At 40.8% G+C, this 22,458-nt stretch overlaps 1 protein-coding gene across 2 annotated transcripts; it reads right to left on the bottom strand.

Annotated features, from left to right (window-relative positions):
* Nucleotides 1-403: 403 nt before the first annotated feature.
* LOC310848600 (serine/arginine-rich splicing factor 5-like) lies at nt 404-17,971 on the bottom strand. 2 transcript variants are annotated; one of them, XM_083747926.1, is made up of 9 exons: nt 17,825-17,971; nt 17,376-17,433; nt 16,649-16,785; nt 12,641-12,711; nt 10,936-11,028; nt 8,954-9,026; nt 3,229-3,302; nt 2,726-2,836; nt 404-1,979 (listed from the first exon to the last, which is right to left on the bottom strand). In XM_083747926.1, the coding sequence occupies exons 3-9, from the start codon at nt 16,772-16,774 to the stop codon at nt 1,730-1,732; spliced, it is 798 nt and encodes a 265-aa protein (XP_083604052.1). In that variant the 5' UTR covers nt 16,775-16,785; nt 17,376-17,433; nt 17,825-17,971; the 3' UTR covers nt 404-1,729. The 2 variants fall into 2 exon arrangements, with proteins under 2 accessions (XP_083604052.1, XP_083604053.1); XM_083747927.1 differs by having other exon boundaries at nt 17,585-17,826.
* Nucleotides 17,972-22,458: the final 4,487 nt, after the last annotated feature.

Below are 22,458 nucleotides of genomic sequence, written 5' to 3'. Positions count from 1 at the left end.
ATTAATAGTAGCAGTGTGCATATCAATTTCCAATAAGGAAATGACACCGATGAAAACAGTTAACCCATAAAGTGCTTTTAAATGGTAAGAGAGAGATGTCACGATGCATTCACTAGCTCATGTGTTACATGCAGATGTCTATAGCCATAAACTGAGATACTGGTAAAAAATGAGTTTCCTGTAGTGTGTATAACAAACAGAGCACTTTAAAAAAAGTTAATCCTGGAGTGTTATGGGTATTCAGGCTGGGACTCAATTATTATAAGCAAGTATTTTTCTTACACGGATAAACACACCTCCCCTAATCTTTCAAAATTATTTAATCCAAGATAATGGAAATAAACACTGGAGAGGAGTAACTCTGTTTGGTAATGAGTCTGAACAATGATCCAACAAAGTAACATTTTATTATGTATCAATTTTATTGAAAATAAAACTGTTGCTAACAAAGAAAAAAGTTTACAAACTTAGCTTTAATGAGCAACACAGAAAGACCGCTGAAGCTGCAGTAAGCAGGGGAGAAACATTTATTGTATTTACTGTATCACACCAATACATTTAAACATTTTAGGGTTCAGTTTACAAATATTTGAAGCAGATTCCCTCATTTAGGTATGTGGAAGCCAGATAGTTTAGTGATCACAAAGTTGTTAAAGATTAACAGAGTACTACTTACTAACAAAAACAAAATCATGTTTTGTAAACCTAAGGAAAATGCCCTTTTACACTTTAGCATTAATAAATTCACATTACATAAAGCTTGACTGGAAATTTGTTTTGACAGTTTGAAAATAACCTTCCCCTATTAAATCTGACAATTTACTGCTTCTGATACTACATGTACCTGCAGTATTTAAGTGTCACACTCTGGTCGCTCTCTTTGTAATATTAAAATAATAACTTCAGTAAAACTGGTGTATTTTTATTTCACAAAGGGTATCTCTGTAAAACAATGCCTTGGCAAGATTGCCAGGTTAAATACTCTAAGTTGCTGCATTAAAGTATCCGTTACGTTTTGATTTTTTTATATCATGAAGTGGGTTATGAAACGTTGTACCCTGTCCAGATAAAATTTGGTGTGGAAGATGTACTTCTTGACTAGACCTTACTCTAAAGTAGCATTAAAAATTTCACAGCAGCATCTGCTTAACCAGATAACACATTAAAACACATTCCCTGGCTTGCTACTTTAAATGTAAATACTCGTTAAGAATAAGGAAAAATTATTCCTTCACAATTCAGATACCCACATGTGCACTACTAAAGGATAACTGTATATTGGGAAGTTGCATGGGACTTTTCAAAACAGCATGTTAATAGTCAGCTGAACTATCCATGGTGATTTATTCAATGTTAACTAGAATATATTCTATGTGCAAATAAGAAGCACAGCCAAAGGACTCTGAAAAGTGGCACCACAGTCCATGTCTTAAATTTATCATATTCAACAATAAGAACAAAACTCCCATATGTGTACTGCTTGAGTCAGTAAGGCTTCACCTAGAGAAGTACATAGTACATGTGGGTAATTATAATTTGCCGATTTAAATTGCTTTTATTATTGGTTACAATTTATCTAACTCTATAAAGAGGGCAAGTTTACATACTCTCTTCAGAGGTCTATGCTCACCTGATGAATTGTCCCTCCCCCCACCCCCATTTGCATCTTATTCAGGCTTGTAGAAAATTTGACTTAGAAATGAAATATTTATACACCTCTCAAAATACCTTAACTGCGGCTTTCAGCAGAGCTCGACCTAGAGCGAGACCTTTTCTTGGCTGGGGGAGGAGATGGAGAGGAATTTTGCGGGCCGGAGTGGTGGTTTTTCTCTGAGCCCTTCCTTTCAGGTGTGCGGCTTCGAGAGCCTCTCTTTTCAGGGGTACGGCTTCGAGAACGAGACTTGCTTGTTGACTTGGAAGATCTTGCAGATCTAGACTTGCTGCGAGATCTTGAATAACTCCGTGAACGGGATCTGCTTCTGATAAAGAATGAACAGATCTTATGACAGTCTATATCCAGTATTCATAAGTATCTTTTTTTGTATCCAGTCTTGCATATTCACACTACACAACTGGGCAGTCTTTTAAAATGCCATCTATAGTGGTATTTCTCCTCTAACGGTAGAGAAACATGGAACTTTTGACTTCTGTTCATCCAACAGGCAATGTTGCAGCCCAAAGTAGCTTTTTCACCCTGACTCCCTCTCATACTTAAAAGTCTACAAAAAATCTTGAGAATTTCAAGGCTCTTTTTTGATCCCTATCTGAGTGCCACTGTACAGTAAACAAGCTTGCTTAGTGTAGAAAGCAGGCATAATACAGATCCCTCAGTCTGTACTCCAATTTCTCTCATTCTAATTTCTCTAACTAAATACACTGGGGTCGCCAAGGTGGTGTCCTCCATCTCCCTTTCCTGCCAATTGACCATGCTGGCTGGGGCTTATGGGAGTGGGAGTCTAGCAAACCTGGGGAGGGGATCACTCTGGCTATCTCCATAAAGTTATAAAATTTAGAAATTATTTGTTTATACAAAGTGTTGTCACCCTGCATTCTTTGTCACTACCTGTGGCTCCCATCATGGAAATACTTGGGCAGAGATCCAGTTCAATCGTACCTTGAGAAGGTTTGGGGCAGCAACATTTTCCTAACATCTTGCTTCCCACCCTCTGCCCTGATTGCCATGTTTCTTGCCAAGTCCATCAGATCTTCATATATGGTGACATACCTGCGCCTTTTGCGATCTTCAATTAGCTTAATTCTGCGCCCATTCAACTCGCTGCCATCCAACTTGTCCAATGCACTCTTCATGTCACTGGATGATGCAAACTCCACCACACTGCACAGCCAAAACAAAATTGACATTTAAGTTCAAAAATTATAGAGCTTATTTTCTACTTAGATTACCGAAGAGCAATGATCCTGCCCTCCTTCAATGCTCATAATCAAATTAACAGTGTTATAGTAAACAATGGTGTGAATTTCCCAAACCCTTAATTCCAGATTGTGAAATAAAGCTCCTTGTACCTTCCTTCGAACTTCCACATGATCACTTATTCCTAGCCAAATAGAATGTGGCATGGTTGCCTAGGCAACCAATCTGGAAATAGAAGTGCACAGGAGTATAGTGCTTCATTTTATTCTACTGATCCTGTGTATGTTGCAACACCACTGTCACTGCGTTTGGAACCAATCAAGCTAACTACCTTGGGTGCAAAGTTCAAATCTTACCCTTCATTTGGATTGTTTCTGTGTGCATCTACAAAGGTAACTTCTCCAGCCTTTCTCATGAAGTCTTTCAAATCCTGCAGTAAAAGTCACAGTTCAGCTTAGAAAATGATGCATAGAACTAAAGAAATCGTGTTTAAACAGGTCTCCTTGTTATGGCTAACAATTATAGTAAACTCCCATATATTACAGCTATAATGAGAAAAATTAAGCTAATCACATCACTCAGATATGGCAATATAACATACCATTTAAAGGATTACCACATATATTAACTATGTCACAAATGGTGTTATTAAATGCAAGCATTCGATCATAAATGAAGTCTCAGTTTACTTGTATATTAAAAGGTTTGCCTGCAAACATTCTTCCTCTTGTCTATACAAATTAAACACAAATGTCTTTATTAAGTTAATGCTAAGATTCTGTCACAAGCTGTGAAAAGGCAGAAACACAACCTTTCTGCTTTCATCAGTTCGTGTCACAACCTCAGTGTTATTTTAACAGAGACTTGCATTTAATGTAATTGAGATTGAGTCTATGCTGCAACACTACACAACTAAGTGTTAAAAGATATTTTAAAATAAGTTGTTTATGACTTATTTCTTAACCTTTACAAAGTGCCCCAAAGAATAGCTGACATTTTATAGCCATAGGCTACTTACCACAACATACCACAAGTGGTCAGATGATATAAGCAGGTACCTTAAGCAAAGAGTCGCTTGTCCAATAATTGCCTAGCAGACCAAGAGGAACTCCCTTACATGGGAGGGACAGAGGAATGGACCATAGCAATGTGCTTCAGGGAGATGTACCAGAGACCCTGAAAGCACTGGACACAGTCTCCGGAAGCAGCTCTAGAACCTGAGGTTGACCTGTGCTAGCCAATCGAGCTGTGGGCCAACCAAGATCTACATCGCCAAGATAGGTGTGTCATGGGTACCAAAGGGAAAACTCAGAACAGGCCAAGCCCTAGAAATTCAGCCACTAGGAACCCCAACCTCTTGGGTTCTTTCTCCTCCACACAAGAGAAACGAGGGCTAACCCAAAGCAAGGCTGTTAAAAGAGGTTCAAAATGAACTTGGTTAGATATATATTTGTGAAAAAAATACAAACAAAAAGCCTAAAACTGAGCTACAGTTTACAGGATGCCTCAATTAATTTAGTGTTTAATAAAGTTCAATTTAGTTTTTACAAACTAACATGTGAATAACACAGTCTGAAAACCTGAGCCTTTAACCTAACATGAAACAAGTTTAACAGCAGACATTTTCATGGCAGGGTTCAATTCTACAACATACTGAGCACTGCAGCCCAAATTCTGCTTGACATTTATGCATGCACACCCTCTAACATGTAAAATCCAGTGATGGTGAAATTTCTAATCACACAATGAGCACAAGAGTTTTGCACATGCCAAGATCAGGGTACTCAGCATCTGTAGGATTGAACTCTCCCCAATACAAAGTTCACAACATACAATACAAAATGATGTTCACAATACTTCAAACTGTTTATATCCACAGTAAATAGGCGACAAAGCCAAAAAACATTTTCATTAATCCTTATGCAATTCAATTAGCTTTGATAGTACAGGTGAATAAACCTATAAAGGCAGGCATCTAAATTTAAAAATACAACCATACCATGTATTTGAAATTTGATTTCTTGTCTATTGTAATATTACGTACACTACAAACATCAAGCAAAATAGTCTGTACAGATGTTCATAGCTCAAATATGTTTCTTGAGAACTTCGTTAGAAGAACCTTAGATTAGAAGACTAAAGTAGCTTATAGCAACACCTTTCCACAGAAAGCCAAGGGGTCTAGTTTCCTAGCTTTAGGCTTATGCAGAACTTGCAGCCGTTAGGGGAAAATCAGCAGTAAAAACTATGTGCTATTAAAAGTTACTGGGATTCTAGATTTTAGAAGTCATAATCAATAAGGAAGAGATTGGAACACTTTTAAACACCAGAATGTGCTGGCCTTCAAAAGAAAATGTATGCACTCTCATCTTAAAGCTTGTTTGGTTGCATGCTAGGAACATGAGATGCTAGTTAGTAAGTTTTGAACATCAGGACACAATCCAGCTCGACTTCAACCTTGTCTGCGCTACTGCTCCCACAGTTGTACACTTCTGCCACTTTTCGCTCTAAATTTAAAGGGCTAGTAAAAAGAAACAGGACAGGCACTTATCTGAGGGCAACTGCTACAATGAGCAGATGTGTATTAGTTTTCAAAATCCCACTAAGGTAGACAAGATAACCAGAAACTGATTTCAATGGACCTTGAAAACAGCTTTTCATTGATATGGGAAAGGATGCATTAAAAAGTGTTTCCTGTTACTATTCAAAGCTTATGGAAATGATGAAGCCAGGCATACATTATGTACTAGTTAGTGAAGGCAAAGAAATGGCCATGGAAGCAGCATGGCAAATTTTTTTGTTTCTGATCACAACATTTGCCAGGATCTCCTCAGGATAAAGTCATGATGTTTTCAGAAAACATGTTTCTGTAAGCACTAAGTAACCTCTGAGATAAACCAATGCCTGCAATAATTTAGTGTTTCTCATACAAATGGTAATCTCACCTATCCCAAAAGTATATACAACTTTCCCATAAACCAGCAGGTAGTTTGTATCATGGCAGTAAAACAGATTTGAACAGAAAATGTTGCTTTGTGATGTAAAACCCTCAGGGGCAAAGGGATGACTTTTATGCTGTTCAGAACAGAAACATACCTTGTTTACTTGCCTTGCCTTAATTTGCTTAAAAGCCTGATTCATTCACTTAGATACAGCACTGTAGATGTTCAAAACAGAACCACACAGAAGTTGCTCCACTCAGCAAGATGTTGTGTGAAGTACCTTACTAAATGGTTCTGGCTATTTTTAATATCACCTCTGCAGAGCCAGGCAAGGTTTGAAGTGCCTTCATGCAAGCTGCTTTTCATAAACAGCAGTCTAAAAGCAGCGATGGAAGTGCTATCACATCAGTGAACGTCAGTGAATTTTCCATTAAATTAAGAACCGCACCACACCATCATACACCCACCCACCAGGCAGCATCAGTGTAGCTGTATTAGACATAGCCCACCAGAGCACATACATGCTGGTCTCAAATGAACTGATGAGCTTTTCCAATGGCTGCAAATGATAATACAAGTACAGCATATTTACCAACACCAGAAAGTGTACTGGGAAATTTTGTGAGATATAAGTCTCAGAATGAAGCGTCACAAAAGTGGCATGCATTTATAACCAATGACAACTGAAACATGTCTGGGACCAAATAAATGGAAGACTATTCATAGTGGACAGATGGAACCTTCATGTTTAGAGACAGTATACTTTTGATATTGGGAATAAAATAACATTCTTTGCCTCTGAGAAATAAATAAGCAGGGCATGAAGGCATCTGGCTGGCTTCTATTGGAAACTGAATACCCAGCGAGATGGCCTCTAGATACAATTGAGTAGTTCTTAAAAGGAAGTGGCACTGGACTCCTACCCAGGATTTTCCCCAGTGGGACATTCCACACAGCTACTTGTAAAACAAATGCTACGTATCGGGACTCATGTGTGCTCAACTCTCCTCCCTTTAGTTATTTCTTCCCATGTCTCTCTCATATAAGTTAGAGAGACCTGGTTCAAATTTAGGCACTTTAATAATAAATTGCCAGACACAGACCCACCCAGTTGTTTTATAAAACTTTTCTAAAATGCAAAAAGGGATCTGTAATGCTGATCTATGGAAAAAGTCCTGTGTTGATATCAAAAGACTTCAGGATCATAAGTCAAATGACTGAAAAACTGGTACCCTATGCATCTCAAGTTTTATACTTCTCTGTAGGTTGCCCTGAGCAACTTATTGGAAAAGCAACAATTTTAATCCTGTCAAATTACACAAGTAGTTCAATATATGTATTTTGTTCTACAGTGGACTCAACTGTGGAGTTCTATATTTCCACACAAATAGAGAACTCCAAATGTATATGCCAGGCTTCCCTTCATCACCCATGTGAACCTCTCCATCCTACACTACGTTCTTCATTATTCTTACAATTCACTACATCAGCTAACAAAGGCTAACTTGCCTCAGGTTTATTTCATATATTAGTAAGCCCTGTCTCTTTACTTTCAGCTAAGGCTATTGTGCAGTATGCTAAATAGTTTGCTCCAATTATTCAATTATATGACAGCACTCATGCTCCTGAACTGTGCAATTATTTACAACCTGTTCCTACCCTTCCTTCCTTCCGGTTCCAAAGAAAGCCCTATTTGACGAACACATGTTTAGAGCACTGTTAAAAAGCTAGGCATTCCCCATGTTGAAATTTACAAATTAAAATGAAGACAAAACTGAGGTTAGGTAAATCATGCACTGATGACAGTAGTGCTAAGATCGAGGTAATAATTGCCCCTCATTTAAGCACAACAGCAACTAGTCAAAAGGAAATTACAAGAGAACTCAGGACACCAGAATCAGTTTAAAAAAAAAAAATTAGTCTTCACTGTGGATGCAACCATTATACCCAGAAGTCAATAGGTGAAATATTGTTCAGGGTCTCAACAAATATTAGCATACATGCAAGCCAAAGAGCAGAAAAGAAGTCTTTAGTTTGCACTTTGTAGGAAGTGATATACATAGATATTATTAAAAATGAAGGCTACAATAACCTAATGTAAAGCAGATTATTAAGTTGACAATATGCTACTTGCCTAAACCTATTATAAATAAATCTAACAAAAATACATTCTACTTTCAACACTACTTTACTGGCTCAATGAAATCTCATTTTTTGTTTCACAACTAAATATTTAGAATGAAAGGTATGTGAAGCAGCTGAAGATTCACTGGCTAATGATAACAAAAGCTGGTGTACTTTGAAGGCTTGCTGCCTTGCTAAAGAGTAGAATCAAAATGAACTTCAGGGATTATTTGGTATAGTAAACCTGCCAGACTAAGTACCACCTAGCAAATGATAGCAACTTTTCCCAGTATACACCTGGTAAAATACTTGAATAATCTTCACTCAAGATGGTATACATAGGCTTCTCCCTACCCAAGCACATCCACACTTGCATGGAAAACATGCCAGAAACAGCTGCCCGAAAGCTGAAATATTGAAAGTGAGGATTCATTTATCCAATTTCAGCATAAATATTTTGAATCTGCATGTGAAATTGGTGATCTAAGACAAGGGTCCTGTGGGCACCTGAAAAGCAAACTAATTTGTGGCATGAAATTTTCAGGTTTATGTTAGTCATATACCCCTTACAGTTAAGGAAGAGTAAAAAAGCATTGTCTTTGCAAGGAAACCAAATAGTGGCAGAATTAAGTAATACATAAAATTTCCTGCATTATGTTCTTTTAACCATGCAGTCATTCTGTTCATTCTATTGAAGCCAGATACAAACTACAGACCTTCCCACTGAGACATGCCTTTAATTATGAAGATTATGTTTTAAAATGGATTTTTCACAATTCTTATTAGATGAGGATTATAGTTGTCCAAGAAACACTAATCAGCTCTTCAGTTTTAAAAATAAAAACATGCTGCTTAAATGCTTATTTTTTGGTAGCAAATCAAAGAACTTTAAGCCTGAGTTTTAATAAAAATGTTCCGACTGCTTTAGCTGCAAAGTTACATTTTATGGTGTCTCCTTCAGGGGGAGGCTTGTTTTTGAGAAGGAAAAAAGTATTTAAGGTCAACTCCAACTCACCTGCCAGCTAACACGTGAAGAAAGATTCTCAACTATAAGCCTATGTTCAGTACGAAGAGGTGGTCCATACTGGCTACAAGAGAAACACATTTTTCCATTATTTGTTCATTTATACTTCATGCAGAAAATGAAAGTGCATTATGCTGTGACAGATTGCTTCACATTGCTCAGTAAACCAGAAAATGTTTTAGAAATTTGACTGCATTCTATTTAAATGGGGGGAAAGGCTACCGGGCAGTTGCTTATTGTGTGTAATAGGGAAAGCAAGTGGAATATATACACATACTGCAAGACACATGCTAAATGACTATGGGGCAGTTCACGCAAGTGTGTTCATCAGTCAATGACCTCCATGTGTGCAACAACCAGCATATAAACAGCTTTCAAAGCTATCACCTAACATAACATTTTTCAAAGTCCCTATATGCTATGAACACACATCAAATGATGAACATACAGGCATGAATCACCCAAGGAGGATGAGGCTGTGGAGACTGCATGCTTACTACAGCACTATAGTACTTCAATAAGCTGTGGGAGCTGATGCACTATCTACCCAATTTTACATGAATAAAAGATCTGGCTTACTGTCATCAAACCCCAAAATAATATAAAGTGCTAGTATGAACAACTGGAGAACAGTACATTAGTTTGTTCAGGCTAGCTACCAAAATCCACTCCAAATGATGGCTCTTTTATATAATATGAAATTCAACCAACAACAAGTGCATCTTTTGGAAATTTAAGCAGAGGCAACTCCATTTCATTTGCATACCTCTAAATGCCCCACATTTTCAGAATATCCAGATCTTCAGAGCATTTAAAAGAAGTTCCAGAATCCCCCAACTGGCAGGCCGAGTCCCACTTTTCACTACTGGAAATAGTAGTCTCTTCTTGTCTGGCACCATGTGCCTGATGTCATGAACGTAACTACCATGCAAGATGCCCATGAACGTCAGTCACATATCCTACTTTAGTAAAGTTCACTTTTAGCCTCGACCTTGGATCACTCTTACTGCAGCAACATCACTGCACTAAAGAAAAGAGAATCTAAACAGCATACTTCAATATGCAAAATTAGTAGTTTCCAATGTGTTTGGTTTCTGTTTAGCACGAGAACGGCAAGAAGGCTGCCTCTGAATGAAATGCAAAAATGCAAATTTTATTTCAAAGCAATTATTATCAATACAGTGTCTAAACAATTTCATGAACAGATGTCTTAACAGCAGATGTGGTAGACACAGTGAAATAGTTTAATGTGAGAGAAACATATTTTAAAGTACTATTTCCCCACATATACTGTCCGACATGAATCACAGAAATACATTCTATAATGACTGTGTATTTCAAACAAATATTGGCCTTATAGTGTCTTCTATGTAGACATCATATTTGCTTTGTTGTAGGTTCTACTGACCTTGGAGCACAACTAACTTATACACGTAGTTCTTGTCTATAGTCCCCTAGGCTCCCAGCCAAAGTTAAGCAAAGAGGAGCACAGTCCATTAAGCACTAGTCACACAAAGCCCATTCCATTCAGTAAGGCTTGTACACAACCAATGTAATACAGGCTGAAACCAAACTATAACAAACTCTGGCTGCTGGCATGAGAGTACACTACTTGTGCATCATAATTATATTAATGGGCATGAAAGCTATCAAGTGCTAACCATACACCCACTAGGCAAGGTGCAGCAATAATTAATGACTTCAACAGCACACACCTCTCCTTCTTATAGTTGAAGGTGGTAGATGGAATTCAGCAAAAAGATTGTTAGCATAAGATTCCTTGTATTGGTCTTACTAAAAAGGTAATGAAAGGTAGGGAAAATAACCACAGCTCATTAAGAACACCTTAAAATATTATGCAGCTACCCCTAGAAATGTGAACTGTTAAGAATCCTGAGTGTATGGAGAATGTTCATAGTCTAAAATTAACTGTTTAACAAGTGACTTTGCAGTAAAAAGAACATATTTCTTACCTAGATCCACCCCCATAGGATTGGTAATAATTGAACCGTTGTGGGTATCTGCCTCTACCCCCTCTTCGGGCTCTGGCATGTTCAATTGTAACCCTTTAATATTAAATGAAAATGAAATATTAATATTAAATGAAAAATAGACATAGCTTCTTTAGCACATCAATCTTTTTCTACTGGAAACATACACAAAGCAAATAGGCATCTTCCTCCAAGCATTTCCATAAATGAAATGTAGCTATTTTGAGGTACTTGAAAACAAGTAAATATTTGTCTATTCAGACGTGTGTAACCAAAAAAACCTCTCATTTTTGCCAAATCTTAACTTCCTCATACATCCATCTATTGTACACAATTTAAGATGACTGAATACGAGAGAATCACATATTTCTTCCAGCTTTTAAATTGCATTAGTTTGGGGGTTGACAGAGGCTAGCTAGAAGGCCAAAGCAATAGCTGTGCTTACCACCAACCCTACATCTACATGGAGCTGGGTGGGGTGGCAGGTGTTTTTCTCATTTCTGCTGGGGAATAAAGATGATTAAGAAGCAGCAGGAGAGACATGCCTGATTCTTCTTAGCTTACCAAGTCTTTGCATACACAGGCAAGACTCCAACTCCCTCCCAAACTCTAATGCTGGAGAGAGAAGACATCTTGCACATGAAAATATCCCTATTTCTTACCTTCTCCAACCTGTAGTGCAAATGAGTTTAGTAAGAGTATGCACATGCATGCACACTGCTGGGCATCCTGGCAAAGAGTTCCTGGCAAGTGAACTATGGATGCCTGTGTTTCTTTAAAGTTTGCAATGTAGCTTTAATACAAATACTAGAAAACTCGGTAAAAACAGAAAAACCTTAGAATGACTTTATTTCTGAAATTACAATAGTAATTTTAGTCCAGTTGCTTTTGGTAAATTACAAATGATGCTCAGGAATATAGTTTCATGGGGGAGACAAGGATGTTGTGCAAATTAGGACTTCGCTTTTCTCATTGCAAAACTCCTCCCTTTTATCAAGAACTGACTCTAGAACGTATTTGAAGACTGAGTTAAATGAATGAAGCTGCTGGTAGCTGTCAGCCATAAAACAAACCCAAAGATGGGCAGAGGTCAAACTACAACATATGGAAAACCAGTTCCACTCTTGAGATGCTGAAAAAAAGCATTTTATTGAGTGCAAACTTTCCCCTTGCCTCTCTTGAAAAAATGAAATATATAACCTTTTAGTGTCTCAGTAAGGCATATATGTAAACTGAATAGGCATAGGAAAGGGTAGGTTGCCCCTGACAAAACACTGTATATTTGGTAGGGTTACCAACTACACAAATTAGAATGCTCTGATCAATATAGGGAGTCAAATCTAGGATTAACAGATGTTAGTAATCTGCCAAAAACAAAGGAAGCCCTATTTCTTGTGAGGTCTCTTTTGTTAACAGTAGGCACCAGTTTTTCTGCTCTTCAGTTTCAAAGAAAGCAGTTGAAAAAGTAAGGCAGTAATCCTGCATCCTGATCTGCTACCAGCCTTCTGTGCCCACAAGAAGCACACTAGAGATTTAAAAAAAATCAAATGCAGCAGACCATCCAATTTACTTGCAGCAGACATAATTGCAATTTATCTGCAATTAGTTGTGTGCTTTGCAGGGGATTGGACTAGATGGCCCTCAGGGTCCCTTCCAACCCTACAATTCTACGATAATTAAAGATTACCTTTCATTACACAGTTCTTTACCATTCAGTTCATAAACAGCATCATCTGCATCTCTGTGATCCTCAAATTCCTAAGAAGGAAAAGAAGGAATGAATCATGTATTCAGTTCTTTAAGAGTGAAATCTTATTGCCATAATAGGGGATTTTTTCCATTCCTTTTTCCAGCTTATTACAGTCATGACTCTGTAACACAGAGGACAATTAACAATGCTCCTCCAGATGATCTTAGTGAGTGGGCTAGGCTATACATGCTCAGGTGGTTCTAAAGATGTATTGGACCCAACTTGTATATATCAGCACAAGAGTACTGAATATGTGAGAAAGTTAACAATTATTGCAAACCCTAACTTGGAAACTAATTAGAGGATGGTCATCTCTCCCTGAACAAGCCTGCCCATGCTTGAAGTTCTGTGGAGTTCATCTTACGTGTTCCTCTGGCAGGAGATACTTTTCTGGGGCAACATGGCAATGGGTCTTGTCAGGAATGCCCTCCCCCCTGAGGTACAGAAGCTACTGACTCATTTCAATAACAAATTAAAACTTACCTAATTAACCATTAAATTACTAAAACATCTATTTGCTTAGGCATTTGTGGAACATTAGTTCAGTTAGCCTACATGTGTCTGCTCTGTAGTCTAAAAGAAATATTTAAATATAGGGAAGGGTAGAAATATTTTAAATAAGAAAAACAATAAAACATAAAATAAAATAAAACACCCAATACAGTAGAATGCTTGCCTCTACTGTAACATCTCATGCCATTGTACGATGCAAGTTCATTATATAGGAAATCTGCCAAATACAGGTGAAATGATGTGCTATTATGAGCATGGACTCATGATACAGGTTGACTGTGTCCAGCAGCATGCACACCTATGCTGTCATGTCATGCTGTCAAATCACACAGGATGAGAAGAAGTGGTTTAGTGATGAATTCCTATCAGTCTTCAGACCAAACAGCCTCACACAATATGCTACACCTGCCTAACAGAGTGGTCTGGGACTACAAAAACACCTGATATTTTCCTATGCTTCCCACTTCATCCACCTATGCCTGAAGTTAATTGGCAAGCTTTGGAGAACTGTACATTCTGCATAATGGCATGCAGGTTGAATAAAGCATTAGTTCTGCTGTTTGCTGCTGTGATTTAGACTTATGCTCAAAAGAAAATATGGGCAAGTAAATATTGCCTCCATGCAAGACAACCATGTCAGTGTTCCCACAAGAAGCCAGATTTGCTTATGATTCATGGTGAGCGAGCAATGTGGTGGTACATTAAGCCTGACTGCTTTTCCTGATGTGAGTGGAGAAGTAACCCATGAACCTGTAGATAAGCTTGGCTTTCTGTGATATCTAACTAGAGACCTTGGTTTGTAGATTCCAAACAAGTCAGGATCTGCAAGCCAACAAAGGCCTGCAGTGATGCTGCCTTGTTTGGAAACGACAAATCAGGATCCCATATCTGAAGTCACAACAACTGCAGCTTCCTGGTTTCCCTTTCTCTCTCATGTCAAGAGATAAGTGAAGTGGGAGACATCAGGCTGCAGGTACCAGCACAGTGCACATTCACAGTACACCATTATAATCCATCAACCCTTACTTATTGTGATGGGTGAACGCAGCCTACGTATGCAACCTCCATAACCAGCGTTCAAAACTCCCGTTGTTCTAGGCACGTTTTGTGACAGGGAATTTCATTAGTGTAAGCAGTTGCTGAGATCTGGGTGCAGTGCTGCACCTAATATTTAAGATTAAAACTGCCACTGCTGGCACTGAGGGCATGGGAGGAGAAAATCCTCCCTGTTGGACTTCCAAGAGATCATTACAGGCAAGCTGAGAGGTTCCACCTCTCAGCTGGCCTTACAGAAAGGCAGTTTTGCAGATTGATTTAAATAGGTTTGGTTTAAGTAGTGCATTTTAAAGTGTTATCTACCTCACTCTCTCACTGTGATGCTTAAAATCGAAACCAATTTTGGAGTGGGATCATTGAAGGACAATGAAGCCTTAGGTTTGTGAACTGGACACTCAAGGTGGATGACTCTGCCATCAGTTGTATAGGCCTGTAATGTGTGCTAATTGTGGTGCCAAAAAGATTTATTTATATGAAGGAAAGGGGGTGTAGGAAGAATCCAGGGCTTGTCTGCAAAGTGGAAAGAAAGGAAGACCTTTTTCTGTCTCCCCACTTCCAGCCACTCTCTGAAGACTGGAGTGACCCACATAAGAATATTAGGAGGGCGGGCAGGAAGTATAGCTTTGTTTTTTGCAGTCTTCAGATGAGGATGAAACCATATGGAAAATGAATATATGATTTTTTTGCTGCAGTTCATTCATTTCCAGCTTTGTATAAAAAACACCTACCTAGACATTCTGTTGTGGCGCCCATAACCTTAGGCTTAAGGTGCCATTTACCGCATTTTCCGCCCTATAGGACGCACTTTTTCCCCTCCAAAAATGAAGGGGAAATGTGTGTGTGTCCTATGGGGCGAATACAGGCTTTTGCTGAAGCCTGTGAGCGACAGGGGTCGGTGCGCACCGACCCCTCCCTCTCCAGGCTTCAGAAAGCTCTGCGCAGCCCTAGGGAGCCCGGCGTGAAGCCACGCCGGGCTCCCGAAGGTTGCACAAGCTCCAAGAGTGATGCTGAAGCTGCGCTCAGCTTTGGCATCACTCTGGCTCCTGTTCTGGGGGCCTCGGACTTCCCCCGCCCCAGCCCCGTGCCTGGGTGGGTGGGGGAAATAATTCCCCCCCCTTTATCCCCCCCCCAAATCTAGGTGCGTCCTATGGGCCGGTGCGTCCTATAGGGTTAAAAATACGGTAACTCCTAGCTTTCACATCTCTGTTTCTAACACTGTTCATGAGCTCTGAATACCCCATCTGTGGGATTCAACTTCCTGCCTTGCAGAAAAGGGGAAATAACTAGATTTCTGCTGTTTACCTATCATTTTGGAGGTGGCACATGGAACTACTTCTCTCCCCTCCTGCATGGGAAAAACAGCTGCAAGCTAGGTTCCCTGTCTCCTGCTTGTTGAGTAGGGGAATAAAGTCACACATGCTGCCCCCAAAATGGAACTTTATCATCCTCTGTTTGGTAGGATGTGCACTAGTTGGGTGGACTTTTGTTCCCTATCTGTCTATTTCAGAGAAAGGAAGAAAGAATCCAAGTATCCTTTACCCCAGCTAGGCAGATGCAAAGGGGCAAGTTGCCTAGCTTGCCTAGCAAGAGAAGAGAAAATGCAAATCCCCACAGCCCCACTAAGTTTGCTTGGATAGGCAAATACAGAAAAGAAGACTGCTGCTTTTCTTTCTGTGTTCCTCTCTCCTCTTGCTTGATAGCATGGGTCAGGAAGACGACATGAGTCCCACCAACCCTTTTGTGCTTCTCATTGAAAGAAGAATCACCTAATGGTTGCTGGAATTTCTGAATAATAAGAAGCCCTCAAGATGTAAGTAATTTGTGTTCAGAGTATGTTCTCTTGTTTTGTAACAGAGAATTCCAGTACAAAAAGAGAACCATACAAACCTGGCTAGTTCACCTCTATTAAGAAAGCTGTCAGTTTCCCCCTTCCCTCCCCGACTTAAAACTTTGAGCGTTAACCAACCATCCTGAGTATTTACCTTAAGTTTAAGTTCCATATTTTTATTTTTCTTACGAGTTTGGGGTAGGAAGGAAAATGTAATGGCAGCAGAGAGAAATGTTGGGTTGGAGGGAGAGGCTCAGGTGACGGAACCATGGCATATACAACCTACGGCTATGATTAATTGCAAAGCTAATTTAGTTCATTCTTACCTAAAAAGCAGCCTTCCATTTTACCATATTAGCAATTTCAAAGAGGAAGTCTGCACATATTAAGAGCCATTTACAGAAAGATCTAAAAGGTTAAAGAGAAGATGGAAGTTTAACATTTCTGATATTTTGCCTAATCAGATTTCCTGTGATTTGTATGTTACAATGTAACTGCCTACAGTCATCTAGATTGGGAGGAAAATATTTAAATATGAATATACCTACCACAAAACCAAAGCCGTTTTTCAGATTGATTTCACGTATACGGCCATATCCCTTGAAAAATTTCTCCACATCTCGCTCCCGAGCATGTGGACTTAGACGTCCAACGAAGACACGACAGCCACTCATTTTAGCCTAAGCTGCAAAAAAAATAAAGTTTTTGTGTTCACGTTAGGTATTTTATTATATCAATACTAAAATTCAGTCCCACAGATGTTGGGCAGAAGAGACAACTGAGGACAGTGTTTAAAACATATTTCTTAAAACACTCTATCACGCCAATATAGATGCAAACAACTTTAGAGTATAGTTTTATCACAAATGTACCCAATGCACACTCTCAAAACATGTAGTCAAACATCCACTGCATAGAAATAAATAATTAAAACCATCTCTCACTTGGCGCCAACTCCCACTGGTGTTGGAGCATTGAAACCCTTCAAGCTGAGCTCTTGTGTAACTCAAAAGCCACTACGCTCCACCAGAAGAAGCTGGTAGTAGATAAGGCAACACCTTAGCAGATAACAAGTTTAGGATTCATGATGTCCTGCATCAGAGGCCGTTCAGCCTCCTTTTCAAGACATACCTACCAAAAAAAAAGGGGGGCGGGGGCGGAATAATAAAGACATTTCGCGTGCACATAAAAATATAAATGTCCAGAGAGGGAGATAGTAAGGAGGGTTAAAAACAAAAACAAATGTGCTCCTTTATCGTCCGTCTCAATCATTACCTTCTGAGTGGAAATGGATGAAAAGTTCGGCTGCTGAGATGCGCTTGCAAGGCCCGATCTGGAGAGATGCAAAAGCGATTCGGGAGCAGAAGGCAGGGAGGGAAAAGGGAAGGGAAAAAGAACGAGTGTCTTAACGGCAGATGCTCGAGAGAAGTGGAGACGAAGACGAGGGGGCGCCTGGGGGGGGGATGGGGAGAGGGAGTCCTCACCCGGGACCCAATGCAGGGAACGGGCGCCGCGCAGGGCCCAGGCAAGGCGGAGCTTCGGCCTCGCAGCCTGGCTCCGCTCCGTTTACCACAGCAGATAAAACGGAGCCCGCTGGCTCTTATCCCCCGACGCCACGGGTCGCCTCGCTCTCCCAACCGCCCCTGCTCCGGCTCGGCCCCTCTCCCGGGTGAGGAAAACCGCGCACTCGCCGGCGGTGCCAGCGTCCAACTAAACTCGCTTACCTTCCGTGCGCGGACGCGACGCTCGCTTCAGTCCGCCAGAGAAAATGGCGGCGCTACTTCCCTGAGGAGGAGCCGCGGAGAAGGCGGCTGCGGCTGCGCAAAGCCCCCTTTCTCGCCAACCGGCTTGCGGACTGCGACTCCCAGAAGGCAACGCGCCAGAGGCCGCGGTTTGAACGCCTTTGCTGGACGCGGATGGAGGGCCCGCTGCCCCGCTTGGGAGTTGTAGGCGGCTGCCGTTGCGAAGGGGCCTCGTGGAGAGCGGGGGTTGGTAGAGAGGCAGGCCGGGAGGTGTTGTCCTTCCGAGGGAGAGAGTTAGGCAATCAGCTTTCGCGAATGGCGATTGCGCCATTTCGGGACGTCATTGCGGGCGGGGATACAAACCATGCTTCTCTGCCAGGCTAATTCATCCAGAGCAGCTGCCGGGCTCTCCTTGTGCAGTGTTTACGTATGCAAGCTAAGATCCTTATCCTTCGCTGCTGTTGAGTGCTTTCAAGCCATTAAAAAAAATGCTTATACTTTGAATTCTTCCCTGCTGAAAGCCCGAGCTGCGTTTTCTTCCTGAAGTGATACAAAGGGCTTTTGTTTATAATACTGTAGCTATATAATTTCCAGAGGCATGGCAGATTAATAAATATATTGTTACTTGCCCCTAGCTCTTGGGGAAGGGGTGGGATTCTATATAGCTCTATATAACTATACCCTTTAAAAAAAGAAAAAAAGATGGGAATCTAGTGATTGTGGTTCATCCCAGGGAAGAGGGAGTGACAGCCCCCCTTGCAGATGCTCACAGACCAATAGCCTAAATCAAAACAAAGCAATTTCATTCAAATGATTATAAAATGCCTTTCTCTCTATTTTGCATTAATGCTTTGAGGGTGGCGTAGGAAGGCAAATGCACCAGAATTGTCACCTGTCTGATATTTTGATCTGGGCTAAATGTTGTGCAAGAAAGATTACAGGGTGGGGGGAGTAGAAACAAGATGTTGTGCCTCATTACATATTAATGAACACAGTTGGCACACAAGCTTTTCAACATTTCCACATCACTAAAAGCTAAATATGCAACACAGCATTTCCTTATCAAAATAGGTCAGAAGATTTTTTTGCTTTGTTTTAACAAGACTACTTCAGATCTTTCTGAGGTATGTGGCCTCTGAGGAATGGTTTCCCCAGTTTTGGCACGAGGCAAAGACAGTTTTGTTTTCCCAGGCATTTCGGCAACGTCAGTGATATTATATGATATTGTTACATCAGTTTTTAAATACCATTTTTAAAATTTCTTCATTGCATTTTTTTTTTACTGTAAATCACTTCGGGATTTTTTTTAGTGGGGAGCAATATACAAATTTAATAAACCTAAACCTTGGCTTTCCAAAACATAACTGGTTGCCACATACATAGCAGGTTGCTCCATAAAAGGATGCCACCATATTGTTTTTTCCCAACCCATTGCAAACCATTGCGTAAGCTGAGGATTGGCAGAGACTTTTCATATCACCACCTGTAATAACTGGTGTTTGGTGTAACATTCACTTGGCCCACATGGGTCCTGCCAGTCACAGACTGTACTAATGCAGCATTACGGTAAGTGGCTTCTTCTGTGCCAAAGTTTATATGAATTGGCTGTGATAAGAATCTCTTGTTGATTCCCTGCACACAAATGGCTCCTTTTCTTTTCACCAACGTGTGCAGCCAAGTACTCGGTGACTGACAAAGGTGGCCTTGTTTTTATAGGCATTGGAGAATGACCACAGTGCTGCTTGCTATGCAGAAGTTCCCAATCTCCAGGCAGGTCTGGGAAGGTGCCTGTCTGAAACCCTGGGGACTGTTGCCCCGGTGCGGAACTGGGTGGACCAGTGGTCTGACTTGATAAGGCAACTCCAAACATTTCTAGGTCCACATGACAAATACCACAGAAATCTGTTACACATTTTCACCTAGTCATAATATTGAGGGCGTACTTGGAAGCTGGCTTCTTTACTTCCATGCCACCAAATGACAGGCTGCAGGTGAGCAGAGCTCACCAATGTGTTGGGATCTTAAGAGAGGATGTGTGCGGTTTCTCTGGCCTCAGAGATACAGACAGACAAGCACTTTATTTATGCCCCATTGGGGTAACTGGCAGTCATTTATCTATACTGGGAAATGTAAATGCTGGCATTATAGCATTGCCAGATTTTAAATTACAAAATACCGGTCTATGATTGGTGTCTGGTAAATCACGGGTTGTAAAGATAGAATCTTGTGGATCAGGATAGTGTGGAATGAGGAAAGAAATTGCTGGTTTACATAAGCAGAACCAGGCACCTAGAGCTGACAGTGTGTGTGTGTGTGTGTGTGTGTGTGTTTACCAAATTTTCACCCCAACTTTACTGATGGTTTTATAAAAAGGTAAAGGACCCCTGACAGTTAAGTCCAGTCACGAACGACTCTGGGGTTGTGGCACTCATCTTGCTTTACTGGCCGAGGGAGCCGACGTTTGTCTGCAGTTTTTCTGGGTCATGTGGCCAGCATGACTGAGCCACTTCTGGTGAAACCAGAGCAGCGCACAGAAATGCTGTTTACCTTCCTGCTGGAGCAGTACCTATTTATCTACTTTGACGTGCTTTCGAACTGCTAGGTTGGCAGGAGCAGGGACCGAGCAAACAGGAGCTCACCCCGTTGTGGGGATTTGAACTGCCGACCTTCCGATCGGCAAGCCCTAGGCTCAGTGGTTTAGATCACAGCGCCACCCGTGAGGTTAGCAAAATTCTGCCCAACTGGTAACACCAACATACTTGGGGACACTTTAATAGTGGCTACTGCTGCCCTCTGTCCAACAGACCCCTTTGACTGATACTGCCTAATCCAGTAAGATTATCTGTACATGGTGGGAAATATTGTATCCTCAGCCTCCTGTTCAGCCTGTCAGCAAAGGTGCAATGGGGTCCTCTGCCTCCTGAGGGGCAAGATAGTGGGAGTAGAGAAGAGCTTAGGTTCTGCTCTGGGCCTGCAAGTTTGTCTGCTTGGAGAACTTGTGTGGGGTGTGTGTGTGTGTGTTTGTTATTATGTTATGTATTCTGTATTTTTATACTGTAAACATCTGTGTGATCTGGTGACATATAAATTTTATGACTGATAATTAATAATAACAACTATGGAGTCTCACCAAACTCACCTTTCAAAATAGTAGTGGGATGTTAGCATCCCTGTGCTCAACTTCTCAGAAGATGGGTAAAAATGCATGGCAGCATATGGCATGCAGCAGTGCCCACCCCCGTGCTCAGTAGAAACAGCTCAGCTAACATCCTTCTGGCTCTTCCACTGTTAGTTCTAGCAGACAGTTCTGTACTATTCAGCTACCTGGTCACCCAGCCGGATCACAAGCTTCTGCTACCACCCCACCCTGTCCCATAGCTCCTAGAATTCCCTATCAGCAACATCTCAGCTTCTGCCCCTCCCACATTAACAGGCCTCAAACCACCTGCCTTTCTCTGCAGCTGAGGTTTATCAGATGATACTCCCAGTTTCCTCCTCTTCTGATGTTCAGCCTTAGAGACTGCCGTTCCTTCTCATTCCCCCATCCCCAATCTGCTCCAGAGGGTCCCCCAACCCTCTGGAGCGGACTTTGAGGATGAACACAGGGTGGCGGGCAGGAGGGGAAGAAGCAGCTTTGTTTTGCGCACATCTACTGTGCCAGTGGAGCTGCAGCACTGAATATATATTTCCCTCCAAAGGGCCTTTTGGATGCTTAGATTTCATAATGGACAGGTGAAAAAGAGGAGTATTTCTGCATCTTTAACTGCCCTGAGACCTGTGGGTATATACTGTATACACATATACATACCTGGGTGGAAAAGGGAATTTCAGCAAGGTGCAGGATTACAGAGAATAAGAGATTCTCCAGTAATACTAAAGATGTGTGTTGTGCCTTGGAGGAAATTTATATTTGACCTTATAGGCTGCAGACCAAATGCCAATGAGAGAACGGAGTAGAAATCATTTTGTTCACCTGAGATATATATAGTATGAAAGTAAAGCAGCTAAAGTGGGTATGTGCAGAAAGGTAGTGAATTGTCAAGAAGCTAATTTCTCAAATATGTTTTAAAACATGCATAAAAGGCCTGCTAGAAGCAAATTTAATTTTATTGCTGCTGCTGGATTTGTATACAATATTGTAATGACCTTCCAGTTAAATAATAAACTGATACCATCACAGCAAAATTTAAATGTGAGGGTACTCTGAAGCAAAGTTCTTATTAACCAGCCTTGGTGCTACTTGGATAACCACAGACAAATATAGGTGTCCCGTGTGAATTTGCAGATTATTGCTCAATAGGGATCTTGTTCTTGGAACAACAATTAAATTACAGTAATGCAGCAAGAATCCCGATCATTTACACAGGCTCAGATACCTTTGGGGAAAAACTGGCAATGGAGAAAAACATTTGTTCCTAACAAAGATGAGAGATAGTTTGTGTCTTTAAACAGACACTTCAGCACAGTGCTGCCAGCTTTTCACAGTAGCCGCCTGTGGTACTTCCTCTTGTAAAATCTTCTATTCACCGTCCTTCAAAGCTTCCCTTTCCCCCTCACTCCTGTGTTTAAGAATATGTTGATACACCTACAGAGATGTGGATACAAGAACAAAAACA

Source organism: Podarcis gaigeae (genome assembly GCF_964106915.1).
Source record: "Podarcis gaigeae genome assembly, chromosome: 1".
NCBI lineage: Eukaryota > Metazoa > Chordata > Lepidosauria > Squamata > Lacertidae > Podarcis > Podarcis gaigeae.
The sequence above is the reverse complement of the archived record's forward strand: the minus strand, read 5'-3'. Positions and strand labels throughout refer to the sequence as shown.